At 51.8% G+C, this 25,335-nt stretch overlaps 1 protein-coding gene across 6 annotated transcripts in view; it reads right to left on the bottom strand.

Annotated features, from left to right (window-relative positions):
• Positions 1-25,335, bottom strand: part of NPHP4 (nephrocystin 4) — a 138,284-nt gene that overhangs the window by 100,521 nt on the left and 12,428 nt on the right. For all 6 annotated transcript variants that reach the window (XR_003514948.1, XM_027565081.1, XM_027565077.1 and 3 more), the window contains 4 exons: positions 21,105-21,257; positions 10,869-11,041; positions 9,725-9,789; positions 5,690-5,845 (listed from right to left, as the gene is read on the bottom strand). Coding sequence is in view for 5 of the 6 variants with exons in the window: in XM_027565081.1 (XP_027420882.1) it covers positions 5,690-5,845; positions 9,725-9,789; positions 10,869-11,041; positions 21,105-21,257 (547 nt within the window). In the remaining variant the exon portion in view is untranslated. The remainder of the gene's footprint in view (positions 1-5,689; positions 5,846-9,724; positions 9,790-10,868; positions 11,042-21,104; positions 21,258-25,335) is intronic.

Below are 25,335 nucleotides of genomic sequence, written 5' to 3'. Positions count from 1 at the left end.
CCGCCATCTTCAGGTGAGATGGAAACAGAAGGAAACCCAGAGCTGACCCATTGCCTTTCCCAGTGCAAGGGGCCCAGTTCTGAGCCTGGCTTGGCCAGACTTGTTCTGCAAACTTCCAGAAGCCACAACCAAAGAAAGTACAGTTCTGAGGGGCCCTCTGACACAAGACAGATCAGACCTCCCAGATGCCCTGTGCAGTCACAGGGGAGCCGTGACAAAGGAGCCAACCCAACTCAACTCAAGACAGAAGATTCCAGACCAAGGAGCAGCCACTCACCCTTGCCAGGCACACCCCATGTGGCCAGGGCAGGGCTTTACTGACCCATTTCACTTGATCCCCATACACATCTCTCCGGGCAGGTCCTCACAATGCCCCCATTTTACAGAGAAGACCGGCCATGGCAGAGGCTCAGAGTGGTCATATGGGGCCAGAACAGAGCCTGCTCACCACCTCGGGCCTTGGGGCGCTTCCCCAGCATGCCAACACCACCCACGGGCACAGCTTCACTGCCTGACATGGTCATTCCCTCCTTCAACCAGCACCAGTAGCCAGCACAGACACAGGGGACCTCGGCAGGGCTGACCCCCGGCAGAGGGACTGTTGACCCCCGTGCACTGTAAATGAGTGGGTTTTCAGTCATCCGCTGCCACGTCTTTGGGTGGAGACGCAACTCCCAACAGCAGCCCTGCTCCTACTTCTGAATGATGCCTTTTCTCCTGAGACTCTTCCGAACACAGCGCAGAGAAAACTGGACGGTGAGAACCCCTCCCTAGAGACATCCTATCCTTCAAGGACGCGCTTGGTAACACGCCCCCACCCGAGGACCTCAGGCTCTCAGGGATACAGCTCCCCTGCCCAGGGTGTTTCATTCACCAGAACACACCTCCCAAGACAGAACGTGGCAACAACAGCAATAGAATGTAAATGAAATTTAGGAACAATTTAGGCAGGAATGTAAGTGAACTACCCAACTCCAGTGTTCTTGCCTGGAGAATCCCAGGGATAGGGGAGCCTGGAAGGCTGCCGTTTATGGGGTCACACAGAGTCGGACACGACTGAAGTGACTTAGCAGTAGCAGCAGCAGCAGAAAGTGAACTTGAGCTAATCCACATTTGCTCTAGATGGCATGCATACTCAGCACGACTGTAGCCCTCCAGGCTCCGCTGTCCACGGGATTTCCCAGGCAAGAATACTGGAGTGGGCTGCCACTTCCTCTTCCAGGGGAATCTTCCCAACCCAGGGATCAAACCTCCATCTCCCACGTCTCCTGATTGGCAGGCAGGTTCTTTACCACTGGGCCACGTGAGAAGCCCCAGGTTTGCTCTGAAACACCTCCTATGGCCTGTGAGGACCGCGGTTGGACTTGAGGCTGGCCCTCATCCAGGAAGGATGCACTGACTCTATACTGTGAGCACAGGGATGCACCCTCAGCCCAGCACGGGGCCTGCCGCCCACAGGGTCTACTCTACAAACACGTGTTGAGTCGTCAGTGAATCAATTAGTATATAAAACGCATATACCAACCTACTAGCAGCAGTTATCTCTGGGGAGTGAGGTTGGAAGGGAAAACTTTTAGTTTTATGAATTTATTGGATAAAGATTAATTCTGTCATTTTAACTGTCCTCAGCAAAGGGCCAGAATCGAAGCTGTAGCACGCTGGCCCCTGACCCACAGCAGCCTCAGGGAGCATGGCCCTGTCCCTGGTCACTCCCTCATCACAGGGGTTCGAAGTCACTATCCAGGAACTTAGAAGACACGTAGCACACCTCCAGAGGGTGGGCAGTCAGCTCAGCCTGGGAAGCCTGGTGGAAGAACCCCATCAGTACACAAGGTGCTCAGGCCTGGGACCCATATGTTGTTTGTAGAAGTGCAGCATCAGCAGTTTGGGGCTGGGGAAGCACCTCAGCAGGTGGAGGGCCAGCCCGAGGACACACCAGCCAAGAGGGGCCACCACGTGGTCAGTTCTTGGGAAAGCTCTGCCTAGCTCAGTTTAATAGATGAGGAAGCAGGGCTGGGGTCAGTGAGCTGGCAGGTCAGCCCGGGGACAGCCCCGCACCAGCACAGAGTTGGCATGCCGATGCTCGAGATACAGGAGGGGGGCAGGATGGGTTCCTGGGGAGCAGAGGGCAGCGAGCCAGGCCAAGCAGGAGATGAGAGATGACTGACAGCACGAGGGCCCCGCAGGGCAGTGGGCAGCAGTGAGCCCCTGCCCTGACTGCCCAGCACAGTGCTCCAGGCACCGCCTCACCACCCCTGCCAGCCAAACCTCCTGCAGCTACCACATTTATGAAAACCACATGTGACCCTACAGTGACCTCCATCCACATTTCAATCGAAAACAACCCACTCCTAGCACTGACATATATCTGCTGCTGCTGCTGCTGCTGCTAAGTCGCTTCAGTCGTGTCCAACTCTGTGCGACCCCACAGACGGCAGCCCACCAGGCTCCCCCATCCCTGGGATTCTCCAGGCAAGAACACTGGAGTGGGTTGCCATTTCCTTCTCCAATGCATGAAAGTGAAAAGTGAAAGTGAAGTCGCTCAGTCGTATCCGACTCTTAGTGACTCCATGGCCTGCAGCCCACCAGGCTCCTCCGTCCATGGGATTTTCCAGGCAAGAGTACTGGACTGGAGTGCCACTGCTATATCCGCTACCATGTGTAAAATAAACAGATAATGGGAAGCTGCTGTGTAACACAGGGAGCCCAGTCCGGTGCTCTGTGACTACGGAGAGGGATGGGATGGAGTCGGAGGGAGGCTCAAGAGGCATGGGATATGTATACACTTATGGCTGACTTACAATGCTGTATGGCAGAAACTAATACAACATTGTAAAGCAATTATCCTCCAATTAAAAATTTAAAAAAATAAAACAGTGAAAGCAACTCACTTCTCCCACACTGCGGTATTTTACAAATGAACAAACAGCTGAGTCCCATCATGATATCAAAATAAAACCAAGCCCTCGGCAAGTTAGACAAGTGATTCCCACCACTGAGGCCAGCACCAGCCCCTGCCTGGGCCCTTCAGGGCCATAAAACACTATCCTGCAAAACAACTCTTTCAAGAGTGAGTCACAAAAGCCCATGAGATCCTGGGCGGAATTTGTAACAGAAACAATAACCACCGTCAGAAAGCAGGCTGGGTGCCTGGGAGGCTGCGCATGGGGGCTGAGCAAGAGGGTCTCTGCTCCCAGGTGGGCTGGGGACTGGAGGGGAGGCTGCCCTGGTCCCCTCTCCCTCAGAGGAGTGAGCACAGCTCCTGCCCACTGAAGGCAGCTCCCGCCCACCTGCTAGAGCGAATTCTGGCCATTTGTTTCTAAACAACAACATAAATTGTTCTCCATTTTTGCCATTTTACAGACACCACCTGCATCCCTCAAAGGCCCCAGTGCCTGCCATTCCACATCAGAGGCAAACCGAAGGCCAAGGGGGCTCAGCTCGTCCAAAAACGCAAACTCAGGGTCGGGAGCTGGACTCGAGCTCCTTGAATCCAGAACTCTTCTCCATGACGCAGCCCTTTACCCTTCCAGCCTGACCTGAGACGCTGAGAACAAACACGGGGCCTGTCTGGACCCCTGAGCTTCTCCTGCACCTCCCAGGAGGGACACAGAAGCAGGTCCACACTCCGCTTCTGTATCTTCATGCTTTAGCTGCAGTTCTACTGACCCCCACTGGTGATGCATGCACATCAGGCCCCAAGAACATTCTGCTTAAACACTCAGAATCCCAGGTCAGAAAGACTCATCCACTGACTTCTGCAGGTGTGCACCTGGGTACCTAATACCTGCGCGATCCCAGTGGGTGATGGGGCGGAGGGGCGGTGACAGCTCCTCCCTGACCAGTAGGCAGGTAGGCAGGGCTGGAGTAGCAGCATGATCAGGAGGTGCTCTCTCCAGCCTGTAATTCTTACTACTCCTCCCTCTGGGGTAAACACGGGGGCATCACGGGGGGCAATATGACTGCTTATGGGGGGCTGCAGGGAGGGGGTTAGGGCTCAGTGACCTAGGACCGATCCAAACCTGGAGCCCGCCTCCACACACACACACACACACACATACACACAAGAACATGCTCCTGTTCATGGTTAACTGGTCATTTCTCATGTATCAGCATCTTGTCTCTGAGATGTTTGAGAAACAATGAGCTCAGGATGGACCACTGTGCACCCATCCCAGGAGTTCGTGACCTCAGATGACAAGGTCTGCAGCCCAGCCTAGACCCCAGCACCCAGGCCACGTGCATGGACGTCGTTGCTGAGACACACACTCCTTCCTGGAGCTGAGCCTCCTCTTTGGGTCCTGGGTGTTTCTGTTCTGAGCCAAACACTCGGCACCTCCTAGCTCTCCTCCCCGCTGCTCACACCCAAAGCCACATCCTACCTCTCCTGGATGGAGCAGGGAGCCAGCTCCCAGAGAACAGAGGCTCCAGGAGCACCAGGTGGGAAAGGCTGGTATAGTCCCTTCTCCTAGATTCTTCCAGACAGCCAGAAAAAAAGCCCCCAGAAGTGCTCGGAAGGAGCAGGAGGCCAAGGAGTTGTGGCCCATCAGTAGACCCTAAATGCAGATCAGCCCCTAAAGGGATTCATGGTTGAAGGGCTGACCTTTATCCACCAGGAGAATCAACTCCTAAATCACACCAAGACACAGCCCTGAGCCTGTCCCATGGATTTCAGTTCCAAAGTAATCAAGCAGCTTCACTCGCAAGTCGAAAGGTGGACCAGCCCAATGTCAGTGGACAGGTAAAAGGATAAACAAAAGGTGGTCCTTCCATACGATGGGGAACCATTCAGCCTTAATAAGCAAGGGAATTGTGACACACGCAACAACACAGATGAACCTTGAGGACATTATGCCGAGTGAAATAAACCAGTCACGGAAGGACCAATAGTGCAGGACTCCACTTCTGTGAGGTCGCTAAAGGAGGCAGTGCACGGGGACAGAGAGCAGAATGGTGAGTCAGTTCACAGGGACAGAGAGCAGAATGGTGAGTCAGTTCACGGGGACAGAGAGCAGAATGGTGAGTCAGTTCACAGGGACAGAGAGCAGAATGGTGAGTCAGTTCACAGGGACAGAGAGCAGAATGGTGAGTCAGTGCACGGGGACAGAGAGCAGAATGGTGAGTCAGTTCACAGGGACAGAGAGCAGAATGGTGGCGGCAGAGGCTAGAAGCGGGGGCAGAGGGAGCAGAGAGGTGGGGAACTGGAATTCAGTGGACAGTCTCAGTTGGGGAAGATGAAAAGGCTCTGGAGATGGATGGGGGATGGCCGCACAACGATGCGAGTGGACTCAATGCCACTGAGCTGCACACTTAGAAACGGCTAAAATAGCAAGTTTTACGTTATACCTATTTTGCCACAATAACCAAGCCACTGATAGGGCGGTCCAGCACGGGTGGGACCCAGCAACAGTGGTTTTCCTGGTCATGGTCGTAAAGACATGAGCTATCTGTCTTATGAGGAGGAGAGAAGGCACAGAGGACCCAAGGGATGCGAGGTGTGTTCAGGAAGGGAATGCCAGTGAGACGACACAGCCCCCCTCCTCCTCCCCACTCCCCGCTTCTTCTCCCCCACCACCACCGGGCTGTTAGCCGGAGGGACCCAACCAGCGCTCACCCCATGCAGCCCAGTTCCTTCAAGATCTGACCTAACAGAGACTCATCAAGTGACCAGAAACAGAAGAGTCCTCACCTGATTCCCCGTGAGCTGGAAGGAGGCCAGGTATCTGCTGCAGACCGGACACCAGCAAGTTCTCGGGAAGAAGGTGGAACACGGGCTCCAGGAGCGGGTGTGGCCTCAGCGTGTACTGCAGGCTGCAGTTCTCAATGAGGGTCATGTGCTTGTTCTCTGGGGGAGAAAACACCTCCTGTGACAGCTGAAACCAACGCACCTTCAGTCACATGGGCCAATAAGCCGAGCATCTTGGAAAAGAGCCAGACAAACAGGAAAAGTATTTTTCTAGGGAGAGAGGGGAATTGCTCTGTTCATTCAGCCAAGAGCAAAAAAGAATCAACCCTTAATACCTCTCTTTGGTAAAACTACAATGAAAGAGACACTTGTTTCTGATCTGACATAATAGAATCTCTCAACTCACCTCTTCCCCTGAGCAGTGTAGTCAGGTATGGCTTGCTCCCATGATCAGAGGGACCCTGGAGGGCGTTCTGACAAGAATATCTCTTCTTCAATCTCAGCCTCACATTCACTAAGCCCCACAAAGCAGCAGGACTAGGTGCTGGGCAGCCAGCAACCTCTAAGACAGAGTCCTGTCCTCAAAGAGGACACAAGTCTGCGGTGACTAAGATACAAGCCCACTGACACCCGTAACACATGGGAGAATGGGATCCGAACCCCAAGGAAGGTTTGGATAACATGCTGGGGAAGTGGGAAGAAGGAGAGCGTCCTCAGAAAGGAACCGCTGGGAACAGCTTAGAGTTCTCAGGGGAGGTGGAGGGAAGGTGTCAGCAGAAACTGGGCGCAGGACCACAGGGCCTGGGGTTGAGGGGACACAGACACGCCCTCAACACATGGCCACCAAATGGTGCATCTTGCTACTGTTTGATTTCCTCCACTGACAGGGGACCCACCACCTCCTGAGGCGCCCTAAGTGTTCTCATAAGAACTAAATTGTGCATTCATTAGAAAATAAAACTGTATTATTGAAAATTGTATGTTTACTATCTGACCATTCCACACATGTGATCTGCTTACTGTAAGATGTTAAATGCCCTAAAAAAAATTGTATGTTTACTATCTGACCATTCCACACATGTGATCTGCTTACTGTAAGATGTTAAATGCCCTAAAAGACACTCTGCTACATGGCTGGCTGGAGAGCACATTGGTACAACCTCCATGGAGGACAAACAGGGGAAATAATACAAAACTGCACAGGGAAGGGCCCCCAGACCAGCAATCCCACTTCCAGGAATTTACCCTACAGATCCACGTGCACATTCACAAAAGGGCAGATGTTCACTGTACCTTCAACCCTCTGCTCCTACAGAACAGCTCCAAGTGTCTGCTTGGCGGGGGGCAGTTCAATCACAAACAGCAATTCAACTAAACACCACCCAGTGGTAAAAAGAGTGAGCATGCTTCCTAGTGCTGACATGAAACACCCTCCAAGATAAACAGTTAAGGGGAAAAATAAAGGTCTGAGACGACTTGACAGGGGCAAAAACAAGACCACGGGCATGCACATTCACTTGTGTGTTATCAGAGGACCCGGAAGGACCCACAAGACCCCAGAGAGGAAATCACCTGTGATGTAGGCGAGGAGCTGAGCACAGGAGTAAGGAGACCTCATCTGAACCTTCTCACACTGTTTCATACTTTGAATTCTGGATTATGGGAATGCATCACCCAGTCAAGAAAAATACCCCACATTTTTAGAAATGCACCCTGAGAGGATGAGCTGTCAGTCTGCAGCTGTCCCTCCTCAGGCCCCTCACACATCCATAGCCTCCACCAGAACCATGGTCCTAGAATGGACCTGGGTTGGGGGGTGCTTGCTGTTTAACAGTTGCTGAATCTAAGGATACTTCAGGAGAGAAAATTCTGGCAAGTCAATAATTAAATTCAATTGGGAAATAACCTAAAAGGGTTTCCCTCGTGGCTCAGACAGTAAAGAATCTGCCTGCAATGTGGAAAACACTGGTTTGATCCCTGGGTTGAGAAGAAACCCTGGAGAAGGGAATGACTACCAACTCCAGTACATCAAGGCTGTATATTGTCACCCTGCTTATTTAACTTATATACAGAGTATATAATGAGAAATGCACGGCTGGACAAAGCACAAGCTGGAATCAAGATTGCCGAGAGAAATATCAATAACCTCAGATATGCAGATGACACCACCCTTATGGCAGAAAGCGAAGAAGAACTAAAGAGACTCTTGATGAAAGTTAAAGAGGAGAGTAAAAAATCTGGCTTAAAACTCAACATTTAAAAAACTAAGATCATGGCATCTGGTCCCATCACTTCATGGCAAATAGATGGGGAAACGATGGAAACAGTGACAGACTTTATTTTCTAGGGTTCCAAAATCACTGCAGATGGTGACTGCAGCTGTGAAATTAAAAGACGCTTGCTCCTTGGAAGAAAAGCTATGACCAATCTAGACAGCTTATTAAAAAAGCAAAGACATTACTTTACCAACAAAGGTCCATCTAGTCAAAGCTATGGCTTTTCCAGTAGTCATGTATGGATGCGAGAGTTGGACTATAAAGAAAGCTAAGCGCCGAAGAATTGATGCTTTTGAACTGTGTTGTTGGAGAAGACTCTTGAGAGTCCCTTGGACCGCAAGGAGATCAAACCAGTCCATTCTAAAGGATATCAGTCCTAAATATTCATTGGAAGGACTGATACTGAAGCTGAAACTCCAATACTTTGGCCACCTGACATGAAGAACTGACTCATTGGAAAAGACCCAGATGCTGGGAAAGGTTGATGGTGGGAGGAGAAGGGGATGACAGAGGACGAGATAGTTGGATAGCAACACCGACTCAATGGACATGAGTTTGAGCAAGCTCCAGGAGTTAGTGATGGACAGGGAAGTCTGGTGTGCTGCAGTCCATGGGTTGCAAAGAGTCAGACATGACTGAGCAACTGAACTGAACAGAACTGACCCACTCCAGTATTCTTGCCTGGAGAATTCCATGGACAGACAGAGGAGCCTGGCGGGCTACAGTCCATGGGGTCACAAAGTCAGACACGACTGAGCAACTAACACTAAAAGCCAGTCTTTATCATTAAAGCTAAGTTTCTGACTAACTGTTCCTCTATCATGAGAGTTTCAGCAAATTCAGGAAGTAGAAGTAGGCTCAAGGTTTCACACAGGCTGGAAAACAGACACCAAGTTCCCACCATGGAATCTAGGCAACATCTCTGAGACAGAAAGTCACCCCCCGACTTGCCCCAAACAGATCCGCCTCCACTGCTAGAACCCTGTTCACATCCCCCAGGTCAGAAAAGAGCCCCACACCAGACCCCTGAAATGGCCTGTCAGCCCATCCCCCTGCCTCACTGGGCACCCCTCCGTCTACCCTCCACTCAGCCAGCAGCCAGGGGGTGGCTCACGTCTCTCCCAGGGGCACCCTGGCTGCTCGGCAGGAGAAGCCACAGAGGCAGGCAGGCAGGAAGCCCACTCTGCCCTAAGGCGGCCGCTCGGCACTGAGCCCACACAGAGTAGGCGCTCCTGCAGGACGTCCCTGTCATTGGCACCACTGGACACCTTGCTGTGCTGGAGGCGACCCATGCACTTTCTGGTCAGAGGCTTCCGGGGACAGCTGGTGACCGTGACAGACAGCAACTACTCACGCGGGGGCAAAGCTGCTACCCAGAGGCCAGGGGGCCAGCAGCCCTCCCTCCAGGTGGACCCCACGGGGTCATCCTCACAAAGCTGTGTGCTGCCTTCAGGCTCATGTGTCTCAGGTCTTTAAATTTTCCTTTTTTTTTTTTTTTACTTTTTGGCTGCACTGCTTGCCATGCAGAATCCAAGTTCCCCGATCAGGGATGGAACCTTCAGCTGCTGCAGTGTGAGCACAGAGTCCCAACCACTGGGCCACCACGGAAGTCCCCGGGTCTTTAAATTATGTCAGACTCCAAGCCCACATTACACACTCCTCAGATCTATTAACACCTGAGCAAGCTGGTGACGCTCTAATACTCAGGGAAGTGACATCATGAGCAGGTGCTGTGGAGGCCTGGCCAGGCCGCGTCTCTTACGTTCTATGGGGTCCTGAAGGAGCGGGTGGAGGAGGGCTCGCGGGCTCCCATGATACAGTCTCAGCCTGCAAAACAAGACGCGTGAGCCGCACATCAGCACCTTGCATTCAGTCACAGGACCCCAGCTATGCTTCTCAAAAGGAAGGCCTGTGGGGACCTCCACTCCACCCCTCTGGGAGCTTCCACCACCCTCTGCAGGGAACAGAGATGCCTGAGCACAGCATCGGCTCCATGAGCCCACAGTGCTGGTGGGCAAGTTCGTCCAGAGTATACACTGCATGGTCCAAATGCAGCCTGAGCAAGAGCACTGGAAACAATGCCCGGGAAGCAACTTGTGCCTGAAAACATCCCAAGATTTGAAACAACATTTGAGGGGCTTCTATGGCTATGTGTCTAGAGTGGTGGTTCCCAACCAGGGAGGATTTTGCCCCCTCGGGACAACTGGCAAAGTTTGGAGGTGTTTTCAGCTGTCACAGCTGGGCAGGGAGGGGGCTACTGGCATCTCGTGGGCTGTGAGACCATACATTGTTCAGGACAGCCCCGTAACAAAGGCATACCTAGCCCAAAGTGTCCATGGAGCCAGGGTGGATAAGCCTCCATCTACAGTGACAACGCAAACTCCACCACGGCTAAAATGACCACACACCATCTCGCCCATCTGGGCACGTTCAGGTCCTAACATAACAGAGCCTGGCACAGAGCAGACCCCCAGCCAGTGTTTGCTGAGTGAGCCCCTACTGCTCCCTGGGTGCTCGTCTGGGAAGAACCTACTTCTTACACTCCGGACCCTTAGGAGGTGGACACTGCTGTCCATCAGGCACAGATGATGAATTCAGAGTCAAGAGTTTAAACAACTGGCCCAAGACCCCACAGGAGTAAGGATGGAGCAGGACTCAGCCCGTATCCTCCTTACGTCAGATCCCACCCGCCTGGCCAAAGCTAGTCCTGCTCCCACCTGGAGAAGGATGGCTGGGCTTACACAGCAGCAGCAAACACGGTTACAGCCTGAAGCAAAAACATCCCCAGGAGACTGTGATAAACACACACAAACTGACAAATTCAGAGCTCCCTACTGTGGACGAGCAGTTAATTCACCACAGAAAGATGCTGGGAACCCCAACAACTGAGAAAACGAGGCGGATACCGTTTGTCCTGGGAAGTGGAAGTTGGAGATTCCGGCTTGTGGCTGAAGATCCGAAGAATTCCAAACCCACAGGACAGAGTCTGGAGGGTCCCGTCTCGTCTTCTGCCTTCAACGACCACCTCCACCACGGCCACAATATGAGGGTGGTTCAAGGACGTGTGAAAATACAAGGGCTGCCAAAGAGAAGCAGACGGAGGGAACGCTCTCGACCTGCAAGAAGGGAGCTCAGGGACGTGGGCGGGCTCCCTCCTCACCTCCACCCCTCACCTCCACCCCTCACCTCCACCATTCTCACGTCGATGCTGCAAGCACACCATGTGGGGAGCAGCATCCCTGACAGGCACCAGAGAGGAGAAGGGGCCAGGAAGGGACCCCCTCAGAGACAGACACTGCGGTCACAGCTCCTCCTTCCAGGACACCCAGCATCTGCTTGCAAGACTGCTTGCTTCTCCTGTGGGAGTTTTTCACCCACAAAAGATGCCAAAAGACATCAGAGCCTCTGGAGAGGAAAGGGGTTGGGGCAGCCATGCACCCCACCCCTATCACCTGCCAGGACCATGAGCCCAAAGATAGAAGTAGTCCATGGCACCCATGCATCCAGTGAACTGCCCACCACACCCACACGTCCACCGAGCTGCCCACATTGCCCACACATCCACAGAGCCCTTTCATGCAACGCCCAAACTTCAATCACAACTCACCAATACTGACTCTAATCCCTGTTTCCTGTGGAAATACTATGAGGCTGCATCTGAATGAGTTCTTAGTTTTTTTTTCTTTTTTCTTTTTTTTTTTGAGTTCTTAGTTTTAACTAAGCAATATCCTGGGATTTCTTGAGGATTTCGTTCTGTCATCCCCAGTCCAGAATGAGATGGTTGGACAGTATCACTGACTCAATGGACATGACTTTGAGCAAACTCTGGGAGATAGTGAAGGACAGGGAAGCCTGGTGTGCTGCAGTCCACAGGGTCATAGACAGTCAGACGTGACTTAGTGACTGAACAACAACAAAATATCTTTATTTATAACAAATATAGCCTTGAGAATATTTAAGACAAGGTTTGGTGAGGCGGGGGTCCAAGCCAAGCAGAGGATACTCAAATTGCTACTAAAAGGTTTCCCACTTGTAGCTTCTCCACGGGGTGGGGAGTGAGAAAGACGACACAGACGGGTCAAACCCAGCTCCCGTCGCTGAGATGCACATGGCCACATGGAACAGAAACACCTTCCTTCTGCCACTGTTTCCAATCTCCTGAAATCCAGTGCAGTCACTCTCATCTAAAACTAACAAACGTTGTAGACACAGATAATAGAAACAGAGGCACTAACTGGGTTTGAGAATCTTCAGGGAACAAGCGTCCTGGGAGTCCAGGTCAGTACTGAACTGAGGCTCTGTACTCGAGGGGTCCCTGGAATCCCACGTCCTTGTTGGAGCGAAGCCTAGGTGGTAGGGTCACCAACTGAGCACAAAGACCACCCCCAACACAGGGCCGGGCCAGGCCGGGCTGCAGCAATGTGATTTAAACTTGGAATAATCCCCCATTAACGAGTCATTACCACGGTGTCACCAAGAAAACGTTTACTGTAATCACAGACTGTCAGCCCAGGATAACAGAGAGACACATTAAAACATCAGCCATGAGATATAAATCGTTATTCTATTATCTTTTATTGCAAAATGATGAAATAATGACCACTTACAGCTGACAGGTGGTTGGACCAAGAGAGAATTATGCTTCCGTCTCCAAGACTTGAGTACTGTTTTTAAAAGCCCCACCGTAAAGTCAGGTTTGTCATTATCTCACCTCCCACATTTACACCTGTGCATATCAGTTTTATGGACACTACCCACTTTTCTTCTTGGCAGTGAAACAAACATTGTCAGCTCTGATGCAGAGCAGCCATAATCCTCCAGCTTAGAGGTCACCTTGAAATCCTTTGCCCGGAGGCAGCAGGACCAACTACTTTGGGCATGTCCCAGGTACCAATTGGGCTTCCCTGGTGGCTCAGCTTGTAAAGAATCTGCCTGCAGTGCAGGAGACCTAGGTTTCATCCCTGGGTTGGGAAGATCCCCTGGAGAAGGGAACAGCTACCCACTCCAGTATTGTGGCCTAGAGAATTCCATAGACTGTATAGCCATCCATGGGGTCGCAAAGAGTCGAACATGACTGAGCGACTTTCACTTTCACTTACCAATTCATGGCTGTTGCCTCTCCCTTTCCTTTACCACTGCAAACAATTATTCTGAGACCAAACTAACCACAGAGCCCCACTCTGGTCTGTCCCAGAGACTCCACTTTCACCGGCAGGGTCGGCCTTGGAAGCTCAGCAGGTTACAAGGCAACACGAGGGCTGACTGCCTCATCCCCTCACTACTCATGGGTAAGGAGCAATGCTTTACTGCCTCTCTAATGAGTGCGCCGCACATACTAAAGAAATTCTAGGGACTTCTCTGGTGACCCAGTGGTTAAGACTTCGCTTTCCAATGCAAGGGGCGAGAGTTCAATCCCTGGTCAGAGGGCTAAGATCCCATGTGTCTCTCAGCCAAACAAAACAAAACATAAAACAGAATCAATATTGGAACAAATCCAATAAAGACTTTTTAAAAAATGGTCCACATCAAAAAAAAAAAAAAGAAAGAATTTCTAAGGAACCTAGAAATACAATCTAGCCCTCAAGAAGTTCAAAGGTAAAGGTTAATTTGTTGTTGTTCAGTCGCTAAACCATGTCCAGCTCTTTGTGACCCCATAGACTGTAGCACGCCAGGCTTCCCTATCCTTCACTATCTCCCAGACTTTGCTCAAACTCATGTCCACTGAGTCCGTGATGTGATCCAACCATCTCATCCTCTGTCACCCCCTTATTCTTCTGCCCTTAGTCTTTCCCAGCATCAATTTTTTTCCCCATGAGTCGGCTCTTTGCATCAGGTGGACAGAGTATTAGAGCTTCAGCTTTAGCATCAGTCCTTCCAATGAATATTCAAAGCTGATTTCCCTTAGGATTGACTGGTTTGATCCCCTTGAAGTCCAAGGGACTCTCAAGAGTCAGCTTAGGCAGGTAGAAAATGCACACCCTGCCTAGGGCCAACCAGCTCGGAAGTTCTATGCAAGTAAAAGCCCTGGGGATGAACCACCCAACTCTGTGGCTTCAACCCTTTAGGCACCCGGCCGGGGATCCCCAGAGAAGCCGAGTCACCTAGAACCCAGGCCCTCTACCCCCACCCCACCCCTGTGTGCTTGGTCAGACATCCCAAGCACGATCAAGCAATTCTGCAAACAAGCCCTCCAGGAACTTCCCTGGTGGTCCAGCGGTAAAGAATTCTTCCAATTCAGGGGACACGTATCCGATCCCTGGTCAGAGAACTGAGAACCCAGTTCCACATGCCACAGAGCAACCAAGTCCACACACTGCAACTACTGAGCCCATGCACCACATCGCAAGACTCTGCATGATGCAGCTAAGACCCGACATAGCCAAGTAAATAAATGTTTTAAAAAACCAAGCCCTCCAGGGTCAGGATGCCTGGCGGCGGCCATGCAAGATGCCTGGAGATGCATCAGCTGCCACTGCGGGATTAAAAGTTGAAGTCAAGCCCATCTAATTACAGAGAGAGAAGCCGTGGGACACAGAAGAGTGGGGCCCTGGTCCCCCCATGCCACAGCTCACTCATCCGCCCTTGACAAGGTGCCCCCCTGACAAGATAAACTGGTTAATAAATCACAGAAATGCTCCTGTCTTAATGCCTTCATCTTCAAACACGCCGACATTTTGCCTCAGGGCTGAGGGTCCATTTTTCACACACGTGACAGAATTGAAATTGGGCCTCAGATGAAGACGGGCGTTTGTGTAGAGGCTTCGTCCGCGGCTGCACAGCCGCTCGACCTGCCCCAAGTGACACACGCTCTTCTGTCCCAGGCTGAGGACAAGGCCAGGAGAGAGGCACAGAAATTAAACTAGTACCTTCCAAACAATTTTGTTTTCCTCTTCTTTGACCTCACCATGCAGCCTGCAGGATCTCAATTCCCCAGCCAGGGATCGAACCTGTGGATACATGGTGTCCTAATCCCTGGACCACCAGGGAAGCCCCACCAGACAATTTTCTTTAGTAAACCTTTAGTAGGGTGGCTTCAGGAAGGTAAACACACCACATATCCGTCTGCAGCCTCCATCAGCTCAGCCTTCCACTGGAGGCTCAGGACAGTTTGCTGCACACGACCGACCACAAGACTGACCACTCCAAGGACAGTGAATCCACCGAGCAAGACTCTCCTCCAAGAGATGCAAAATCTCTAATTCCAGTCAGAAGCTTCCACTCATCCAGGGTGGGGCCCAGCATTATTCTTAGGAAAAAAACACAGCCCTGGAGACAGTGTCCCCCACCCAATCCCGCACCAAGAGAATTATCTGGCTCAAAGTATCTGTGGAGCCAGGGTTGGCAAGCTCCCATCTACAGTGACAACACAAACCCCACCATGGCTGAAATGACCACACACCATCTCGCCCATCTGGGCACGTTCAGGTCCTAACATAACAGAGCCTGGCACAGAGCAGACCCCCAGCCAGTGTTTGCTGAGTGAGCCCCTACTGCTCCCTGGGTGCTCGTCTGGGAAGAACCTACTTCTTACACTCCGGACCCTTAGGAGGTGGACATTGCTGTCCATCAGGCACAGATGATGAATTCAGAGTCAAGAGTTTAAACAACTGGCCCAAGATCCCACAGGAGTAAGGATGGAGCAGAACTCAGCCCGTATCCTCCTTACATCAGATCCCACCCCCTCAGCCAAAGCTAGTCCTGCTCCCACCTGGAGAAGGATGGCGGGGCTTATTCAGAAACAGCACACCCAGTTACAACCTGAAGCAAAGACAGCCCCAGGAGACTGTGATGAACACACAGAAGCTGACAAATTCGAAGCTTTCTACTGTCCCCACATGTATGTCTATGTGCTCAGATGCTCAGTCATGACCAACTCTTTGCAACCCCATGGACTGTAGCCCACCAGGATCCTCTGTCCATGGGATTCTCCTGGCAAGAATACTGGAGTGGAGTGCCATGCCCTCCTCCAGGAGATCTCCCAGACCCAGGGATAGAACCTTCAGCTCTTAAGTCTCGTGTAATGGCAGGCAGACTCTTTACCACTAGCCCCACCTGGGAAGCCCACATAGTAGACTGTTCAATCACCAAACAACTAAATCCCTATGGAAACATCAGGAGAGATATCATTTCTCCTATTCATCCACTCACTTCTATACCCGCCCCCATTTCTGGTTCAGCGTCCCCAGGAGTTGTTTCTGTTGAGCTAGACAGGAAAGAAATCCTCCTAGGTGACACGGCTAAGACCAGGCACTCTCGGCAGAGATGGTGCCCAGAGCCATGCTGGATTCCTGCTTTGCAAATGGTTTACATCAGGAGTAGCTCCTGGAACATGAGAGTGGGTAAAGGAGAGGGGAGGGCATGTTCAGGAACCTGGCGATTAACCAAGTCACTGGGCAGAGCCTCCTGGAGTTTCACTTGGATATACTGACATTCCTTGACAGCATCTACTTGTTTTTTAATTTTATTGAAGTAGAGTTGATTTACAGATGTTGTGTCAGTATCTGCTGTATAACAAAGTAATTCAGTTATACATATATTGTTGCTGTTGTTCAGTTACTAAGTCATGTTGGACTCTGCGACCCCATGGACTGCAGCAGACCAGGCTCCTCTGTCCTTCACCATCTCTTGGAGTTATGCTCAAATTCCTGTCCACCGAGTCAATGACGCCATCCAACCATCTCATCCTCTGCTGCCCTCTTCTCCTGCCCTCAATCTTTCCCAGCATCAGGGTCTTTTCCATTGAGTCAGCTCTTTGCATCAGATGGTATATTCTTTTTCTTTTCCATGATGGTTTATTACATGAGAGTGAATATATTAATAGTTTCCTATGCTATAAATATAAACCAGTTTGCATCTGCTAACCCCAAACTCCCAGTCCTTCCGTCCCCCAGCCCCCCACACCCCCTGGCAACCACAAGTCTGTTCTCTATGTCTGAGTCTGTTTCTGCTTCATAGATACGATCACTTGTGCCATATTTTAGGTTCCACATGTAAGTGATATTATATGGTATTTGTCTTTCTCTTTCTGACTTACTTCACTCAGTATGATCATCTCTACATTCATTCACATTGCAGCAAATGGCATTGCTTCATTCTTTCTTATGGACAGCCTCCACTTTTAAAGGAGAGTCACCTCCCTCTCTGAGGTTAAGAATTCACCTGCAGTGCAGGGGACATAAGAAGGGACAGGCTACCCACTCCAGTATTTTGGGGCTTCCCTGGTGGCTCAGCTGGTAAAGAATCTGCCTGCAATGCGGGAGACCTGGGTTCGATCCCTGAGTAGGGTAGATCCCCTGGAAGAGGCCACGGCAACCCACTCCAGTATTCTTGCCTGGAGAATCCCATGGACAGAGGAGCCTGGCGGGTTACAGTTCATGGGATCGCAAAGAGTTGGACATGACTGAGCATAGGCATGCACTTCCCTCTCATTACTCTGACAAACAAGAACATTCAGGAGCCTGTTTCTCCCGGCCTTGGCGATGGGAAGAGGGAGCAGACCACTTCCCTGTGTCCCAGGAGGCCAGGGAGCCACCTGAGACTCCAGCCACACCTGGGGCTGAGACGGTCCGTGGAGGTATCATCCCCTGATCTGGGTTCTGGCTACCTGTGAAGAACCACTAGGATTCCTACCCAGTGGCTCGAGTAAAATAAATAAAGGAGGAAAAATGAGCCTGTCACTGCAGGCTGAGCGTGGTTAGTTAAGGAAAGAATTTAAGGGAGAATTATGTCCATCTTAGAAAGAAAGTGCAGGAACTGCATGGTGCTTTGGCCTCTCAGATTATTTTTTAAAGATATCTTTTGAGAGGCTGAAAGAATGATCGACCGTCTCAGCGCAAGTGAAGGGTGATTCCTCTCCACTGAGGGCAGCCTTGAAGGAGAACACAGAGTTCTGAGCTCAGAGCTGAGAGGCCTGGAGCTGGTGCCCTGTGGTCCGCCAGGCAGAGCAGGGAGGCTGGGACGAGAGGGGCGTAAGGAATTCATCATTCCCGGAATGAAACACCCGGCTTGGCTCAAGGCAGGACTCCTTTGGTCCATGGTCTTTCCTACAGGACATTGTTTGCAAAGTAATGAAATAGCATCTTCTTTCGGGGCTGTGTATTACAAGGACAACTCAGTCAAAACCCAGAGCCCACATGGTTGATTCATGAGTCTACACAAAGGCCAGACAACCACCTTGATTTCCAGATGGGCCCCTGCTACTGGCCGCTGGTAACCTCCATCACATCGCCCCTGAGCCACAACCAAAGGGTAGAACCAGAAAAGCCCAGGCGATTAGTAAAATCAGAAAAAGATCTTCACCAAATTTCAGAATCAACTCTAAAAAGGGCAAATTGTGTTTCTCTCTATTCCCATAGGTGTGTACACAGAGCTTTGCTCAGATGACACAACCCCATAACCAGACGCTCCGTGTATCCAGGCCACCCCAGGAACGCTCCACATTTCATGTGCACATGTACATCCATGTATGCACACACACACACACACACACACACACACACGGCAAAGGGGATTCTCTGTAGTTCACTAAACTCTGAACGTCAAGGACGAGAGGACAGTGCCGGTGGGGAGGATGCTGCCAAGCGGCCCATCAGGATGGACCATTCCTGGGGCAGCACTGGCCTCTGCTGCCCGCCTGGGGCATAGCACCTGAACACAGCTCGGCTGAGCAATTCCGGGGCCCAACCAAAACTGCTCTGTTCCCCAGCGCCAGCCTCGCTGAGATCAGTAACTGAAGGGTGCAGATTCTTCTGAAAACGTTAAGGACTATGGTCCTCCCTAACACATGGCCCTGGTCCCCACGCCCCGTTGAGCAGAGCCCAAATGACTGAGGAGCACTCAGCTTCCACAGCTCGGACCAGACATGAACTGAGCTGAAAGGGCCTCGACCCACAGCTCCCAGGATTGGGGGATATCTGAGAACCCTCTCGGGCATGGATGCTGAGCCCTTGATGAGCCCAGAAGGTGGAGCAGCAGCTCTGAAGGCCGTTTCTTACAACGCACCTTCTACTCTGCAGGGCTCTCAGCCACTGAGCTGGTCGGGGAAACAGCAGGCCCTCCGTGTGTGGCCTGTCTGGGCAGTGACCGCGGCTACAAGGAAAGCCATGGGGAAGGTCACAGGAGGAGGGTTCATCTTAGGACCCCAGTGGCAGCAGAGTGCTCCTCTGCTGACTCAGGGGATCACCATCCCCTCGACACAGCAGCATTTCCAACAGAGCCTGCAGGGCCCCTCCAACACCAGGGTTAAAACAAGGCTTGAGAACAATCACTGCAGTCAAGGTGTCTGTCACTCACGGCCTCTGACCTGCCAACTGCTCTTCAAGACAGAGACATATATACCGACCTCCAGAAGTAAACGGTGGGTCTGAAACCTCCCCAAGAAGCTGGGAGCCAACCATCCCATGGTGACTCCCCAGTAGAGGACACAGTCACCGTAGTATCTGTCACCATGCCAGGCTTTCCAGGGCGTGACTGTCCACTCAAGAAAGAGAATCCAAACAGCCCAGCCCTGGAAGATGGCACCTCAGCCAGGCTCCCAGCAACATTGGGGCCACCGCACTCCTGCCAGGCCTTGGCAACCCCCAACCGCTCGCCCCAAGACAGAGGCGCAAAGGTGACTCAGTGCAGGAGCTGGGACAGCACCCTAAACAGCCACCCACGGTCATATGCGGTTTACAACACACAGCCTCTCTCTCGATTCAGACACCAGACTAAGGAGTTCAGCATGGGCCGTCTGACGGCCGGAACACACCAGTCACGGTCCTGGTCCCCAGGACGCATATCCCCATGGCCATATCTAATTTTCCTGAACCTTTGGGCGCAGCATCCCCCTCTCCTGCATGTTCAGTAAGGACCAGTAACATCAAGCCACGCTGCACACAGCATCCTGACTGTGGGTGACAGCCCAGTGCAGAGAAGCCTGGTGGCTTCATGACTGGGCAGGACCATCCCCCACAGAGAGGGCGGCTCGCTTGGTTTGGTTACATACGGAGACCATCCCCAGGACAGCCGTGGCCACCACCACCACCTCCGTCACTCACTGTACTGCCACCTACTGGGCTTCCCTGACGCTGCGCAGAGAAGGACAAAATCAACGCAACACCGACCCTCCAGTACTGTTCCCTGCAGGACCCACTGCGTTCAGGTGCAGCTTGAAGGAGCAGCTGGGAAGAAGACACTAGGACACCTCCAGCTCTTGATAAAACCCCGTTGTCTCCGGAAGGCCCCTCCCAGCTAGCTACCCACCAAGCCCACCCTTGGCCGCCCTCCCACCCCTCACCCTGGGACACAGCTTCTGCCACTCCACTTATCCTGGGCCGGTTCCCTCCATCCCATAGGCTCAACTCCCAGAGGCCCTCCTTCACCACCTGCTTATGTCTCCCCTTCTTCCCCAGGGCAGCGGCTGTTGGTCTCCTCCGAGAACTCACCACGCCTACACTTGCTGCCGCCTGCCTGGGTGTGTCACCCAGCAGACTGTAAGTTGTCCAGGGTGAGAACCACAGCCATCCCATCCACCCAGCACCATCACCTTGGCACCCGGCCCCGTGGCGGGCAGACGGCAGGCACTGGAAGAGACGCTTGTGGGTTTGGTGCAGCTGAACGAGGATGGGACACCCTATCTGCAGGGCAGCCAGACACAGGGTTGCTGCGTGGGCAAGACCATGTCACCAACTGATGCCAAGGCAACCACGCAGTCTGCAGACAGATGTGGAGGCTCCAGGCCCTCCCACCTTCTACCTGGGCAAGGCACCTCACTTCTAAGTCCCAATTTGCTCATCTTTAAAAAAAAAAGAAAAAATCCTAAACTAAAAAGAAAGAAAAAGAAGGGGAAAGTGAACAAGGAGGAAAACTGAGGAAATCTGATGAGATCAATAATTTCCTAACTTTGTTGCCAAAGCTGGAAGTTTCCATGAAGGCAACGAGACCCACATGTATGCCGCCCCCCGCAACACCCGCCCCCTGCCACCATCCACTCAGGGCACGTGGCTGCCACACAAGTTTCTGTCTGGAAGCAGATGCTGGCTGCCAGAATGAGCTTTGTGGGAGCTCGGCCTGCTGCTCGGGGCATTCCTGGAGTCTGGGGTGTACTGGCGGCACCCCCAGGTCTGGGTGGAACCTGCACACCTGCCAGCCACTGCACCCACCTCATTGAAGACGATCCTGGCCGGCTGCCTGGTGAGCGGCTCTGCAGGCCTCGGCGAGCTCCTCCACGTCCTCCCGAAGAAGTGCCGATAGGTGACATCGAAGAGAGACACGCGCAGGTGGCAGCCCACCTCCGATAGCAGCTCCAGCACCCCCTGGGAGACAGAGGGATGGCCTTGAAGGATCCTCAAGGTTGAGAGCCTCCCCACAGATGCTGATGGACCATTTGGGGGAAACTGGGCCACTCAGCATCCATCCCCTGGTTTAGGTATCAGGCCCTTCCTTCCAAGGGACTACCTCTCTCCATGGCCCTCCCTTGGCCAGTCGGAGGCTGGAATCCCACCCAGAACCAGCAAGCCACACAAGAAGCCAAAGCTGTGGAGACAGACGCCTATGACACCATGTGGAACCAAGGAAGAACAAGTTCAGGTGATGCCACATGAGATCCTGGATCAAGCCACATCTGAAGCTTGTGCTAATGATAGGTTTGTCTTTAAGTGAGTTAACAAATTCTCTCTCCTTAGGCTATTTTACTTGAGTGTTTTTTTTTTTTTTTTTTGGTTGGGGGAGTTATTTGTTTACCATTTACAGCCAAATTATTCCCAATATGACCACAAACTCTAAATCCTCAGCCTGTCAGAATTATTTGGGTGGGTTGGGGTCAGGGTATAAATAAAATAAAAGCCGATCTTTGAGAACTACAGATACAGACAAGGCACCAGAGACTGCTAGGCCTGCCCTGTGCCCAGTGGTGCCACCTACAGAGGGTTCTCCTGGGTCTTCAGTGCTGGTACCACTGGCACACCTGGCAAGGGGGCAGCTCTTACTGTCTACCTGGGACCAGGAATCCTGCTTTCCTTTCATGCAGTCATTTAATAAATGTTATTTAAGCATCTATTTTGTGTGTCCACTCTGTGCCAGACACTGTTCTAGGAAACGCAGCAGGGAACAAAACACACAAGACCTGCGTCCCTGGGGCTCACGTGAAGACAATGAAAATGGGAGCAGGGGAAGATGGGTGGGTCGGCTCTTTGAAGAAGACGGCCAGGGAAGGGGCTCTGAAAGATAACATCTAAACCGAGAACTAAGGAGGCAGGGTGGGGTGGACGGGAACCAGGAGTGGACCCTTGGAGAATAAACCAGGCAGAAGGAAGCTCTGGGTGAAGAGAGCCGGGTGCTCAGGAAAATCATCCTGACTACATGTATCTTTTTTTGTTGTTGTTAGTCGCTAAATCATATTTGACTCTTTTACTACCCTATGGACCGTAGCCCGCCAGGCTCCTCCGTCCACAGGGTTTCCCAGGCAAGAACACTGGAGTGGGTTCAGATTCCCGACCCAGGAATCTTCCCACATCTCCTGTTGGGAAGCCATGTATGTTATTTTTGTTGTTTTTTAGTTGCTAAGTCACGTCCGACTCTTTGTGACCCCAGGGACTGCAGCACGCCAGGCTCCCCTGTCCTTTACTATCCCCCGGAGGTTGCTCAAACTCATGTCCATGTATGTGTATTTACATTAACTGATTGCTCTCACTTTCTGGGTTCTTAGTGTTCCTAGTGCTCTGGCATCTGGGGCCTCCCTGATGGGAAGAGACTGTCCTGCCCAGGGCCAGCTATTTCCCAGTGATAGTAACCGACCTGCTTTCCAGTCCACACCCCACTTGCCCTTGTCTGGCTCACACTCCGGGAGACAATATCTTCCCACCCCAACAATCCCAGAACCAGACCCAGGCAACCAGTCCCTCCACCCCAGAGGCCAATGAACTAACTCAAACTAGCCAGTCCCAAGTGTGTGCAGCTGCTTACCCAGCCTTGCCCATCCCTTCCCACAAAAACCATGATATAGGCTTTTGCCCCGGCTCTCCTCTTACCCCGCTGCCTCCCCACCAACCCAACTGCACAACCCTTCGGGGATGTGCGTCCCCTCCCTTGGGGAGCCCAAAGGAAGAAACTATCTTTTCAGTGGCAACCGTCCCCTGCTCTGCTGTCCCCACCACACCTGAATAAAAACAAAAGCCAAAGTGCGCTTCAAAACAGAACACCCAGTGACTTCCCCGCTGGTCCAGTGGTTAAGACTCTGAGCCTCCAAGGCTGAGGGAACTGGATCGATCCCTGGTCAGGGAACTAAGATCCCACATGCAGCACACAGTGGCTGAAGTTTTTTTTAAATACTAAAAAAAAAAAAAAAAAAAATTGAATAAAACAATGGGATTGTGTTTAATTGGAGAAGGGGCAGGAGCCACCCTCGCAGGCCACTTCTACTCCAAACAGGATGACGGGTCAGGGAAAGAGCCTGAGAGGCAGTGACACCACCTGATTCGGGATTTCATGGAAATCAGTCCAACGTGAGGTGAAGCGTGTGTTAACTAAATCAGGGTGGGGTCCTTTCGCAGTTTATGTGGATGTCAGATCATCACGCTGGGCACTCCAAGTGTCCTACGGCTTCGTCAGTTATACCTCAATAAAGGAGAAGGAAAACCACTCCAGCTCCACGTGGGGATCGGAACGCGGCGGGAGGACGTGAGGAGTTGGGGTGAGCAGAGGGCACATTCGGGGTGTCAGTGAAGGAACTGCCGAGGGCCGTGGTGATGGCAGGGTGTGGAATATGAGGGGAAGAGAAACAAGCGGGACCAGCTGGTGGCCACCTGCCCACCCAGCCTCCCAGGTCCAGCAGGTGAGTCCCAGCAAATGGGAGCAGCTGGCAGGGGGGAGTGTGCCGACAGGTCTGGGGGGATCTTGAGCCCAGACCCTCATCCCTCCCCACCAGCACTGTTCCTCACCCTGCTCCCTGCCCCTCTGGAGCCCCTTTACTGCGCTCGCCCCCTCATTCCCATGAGGCCCTGACCAGGGAGGCCTTCCTGACCCCTGCCATCCAGACCCTCATCATCTGACCTGGTTTTATATCAGGATCTCTCATGTTTCTAAGTTGTCTGTTTACATGCTGGTGGTCGGTCTCAGCTCTGGTGGGGAAGGGATGAGAGCCTGGAATATTCTCCTCCTGCTATATCCTCAGGACTGGGGACCAAATCATGCAAGGCGGGTGGGGGTGGGGGTGGGCTCAGTGTGCACACCTCCTAGGGGCCTGGGCCTCCCCTCGCTGCAGGCACCACCCAGGGCACCACCATCAGCCCCCCTGGCCCCCTCACCATGCTCCCAGGGAGGTGACCAGTAGCCAGGACCAGGGAACTCCCAGATCACCTGGGAGCTGGGTCTTCTCCTGGCCTCCACAGCCCGACCACCCACTCCGCCTCTCTGAGACCTTGTGCTCAACTCTCCTCGGGTAGGTTTCTAGCTGTCTCCTCGTGCTTAACAGAGAGCTCTGTGAAGACAGAGTTGGGGGCGGGGGGGTCACCCTCGTGTCCCCTGCACAGCTCCAAACACACAGTAAATACAAGTGAAATAGCCATTCCAAAGGAAAGAATTAGGTTGGCCCAAAAGTTTGTTTGGGTTTTTCTGTGATTATCTTATGGGAAAACTTGAATGAACTTTTGGGCCAACCCAGTAATCAACATTCATGGTAAAATGAAAACTAAACCAAAAAGGTAAATAAAAAGTAAGAAAAACATACCAAAATGACTAATAAGTGACTTGAGTTCAAAATTGGTACATAATATTTTTAGCCAACACCTTTTACAGGGAAGTTTGCTACCATCTAAAGCTATCAATTCTCAAAATAACTGAAACTGTACAAATCTGTAAGATCATCTAAACTGAACTTTTGACTTTTTCCCTACTTGATCTTTTAATCTTGGCTGATTTTTGTGTGTAAAACCAACTTTGCATTCCTGTGATAAACCCCACCATGATATCCTACCTTCTGTACACACTGCTGGATCTGATGTCCTAATATACTAAGGAATTTTGTGTTAACATTCATAAGAGATGGCAATCTGTATTTTTCCTTCCATGTCCTTGTCCGGCTTGGGTATCAAGGTTATGATGGCCTCAAAATAAACACCTGAGAACAATTCCCTCCCACTCTATTTTCTGAGTGTTGGTCTACAATTGGTATTATTTCTTCCTTTAATATTTTATTAAATTCAACAGTGAAGTCATTTAAGTTTGAAAATGTTTTAATTATGAATTGAGTTTCTTTAATAAATATGGGGCTATTCAAGTGGGAATTTGCTGTATGACTCAAGGAACTCAAACCCAGAGGGGTGGGATGGGGTGGGAGGTGGGAGGGAGGCTCAAAAGGGAGGGGACATATGTATACTATGGCTGATCCATGTTGAT

Source organism: Bos indicus x Bos taurus, chromosome 16 (genome assembly GCF_003369695.1).
Source record: "Bos indicus x Bos taurus breed Angus x Brahman F1 hybrid chromosome 16, Bos_hybrid_MaternalHap_v2.0, whole genome shotgun sequence".
NCBI lineage: Eukaryota > Metazoa > Chordata > Mammalia > Artiodactyla > Bovidae > Bos > Bos indicus x Bos taurus.
The sequence above is the reverse complement of the archived record's forward strand: the minus strand, read 5'-3'. Positions and strand labels throughout refer to the sequence as shown.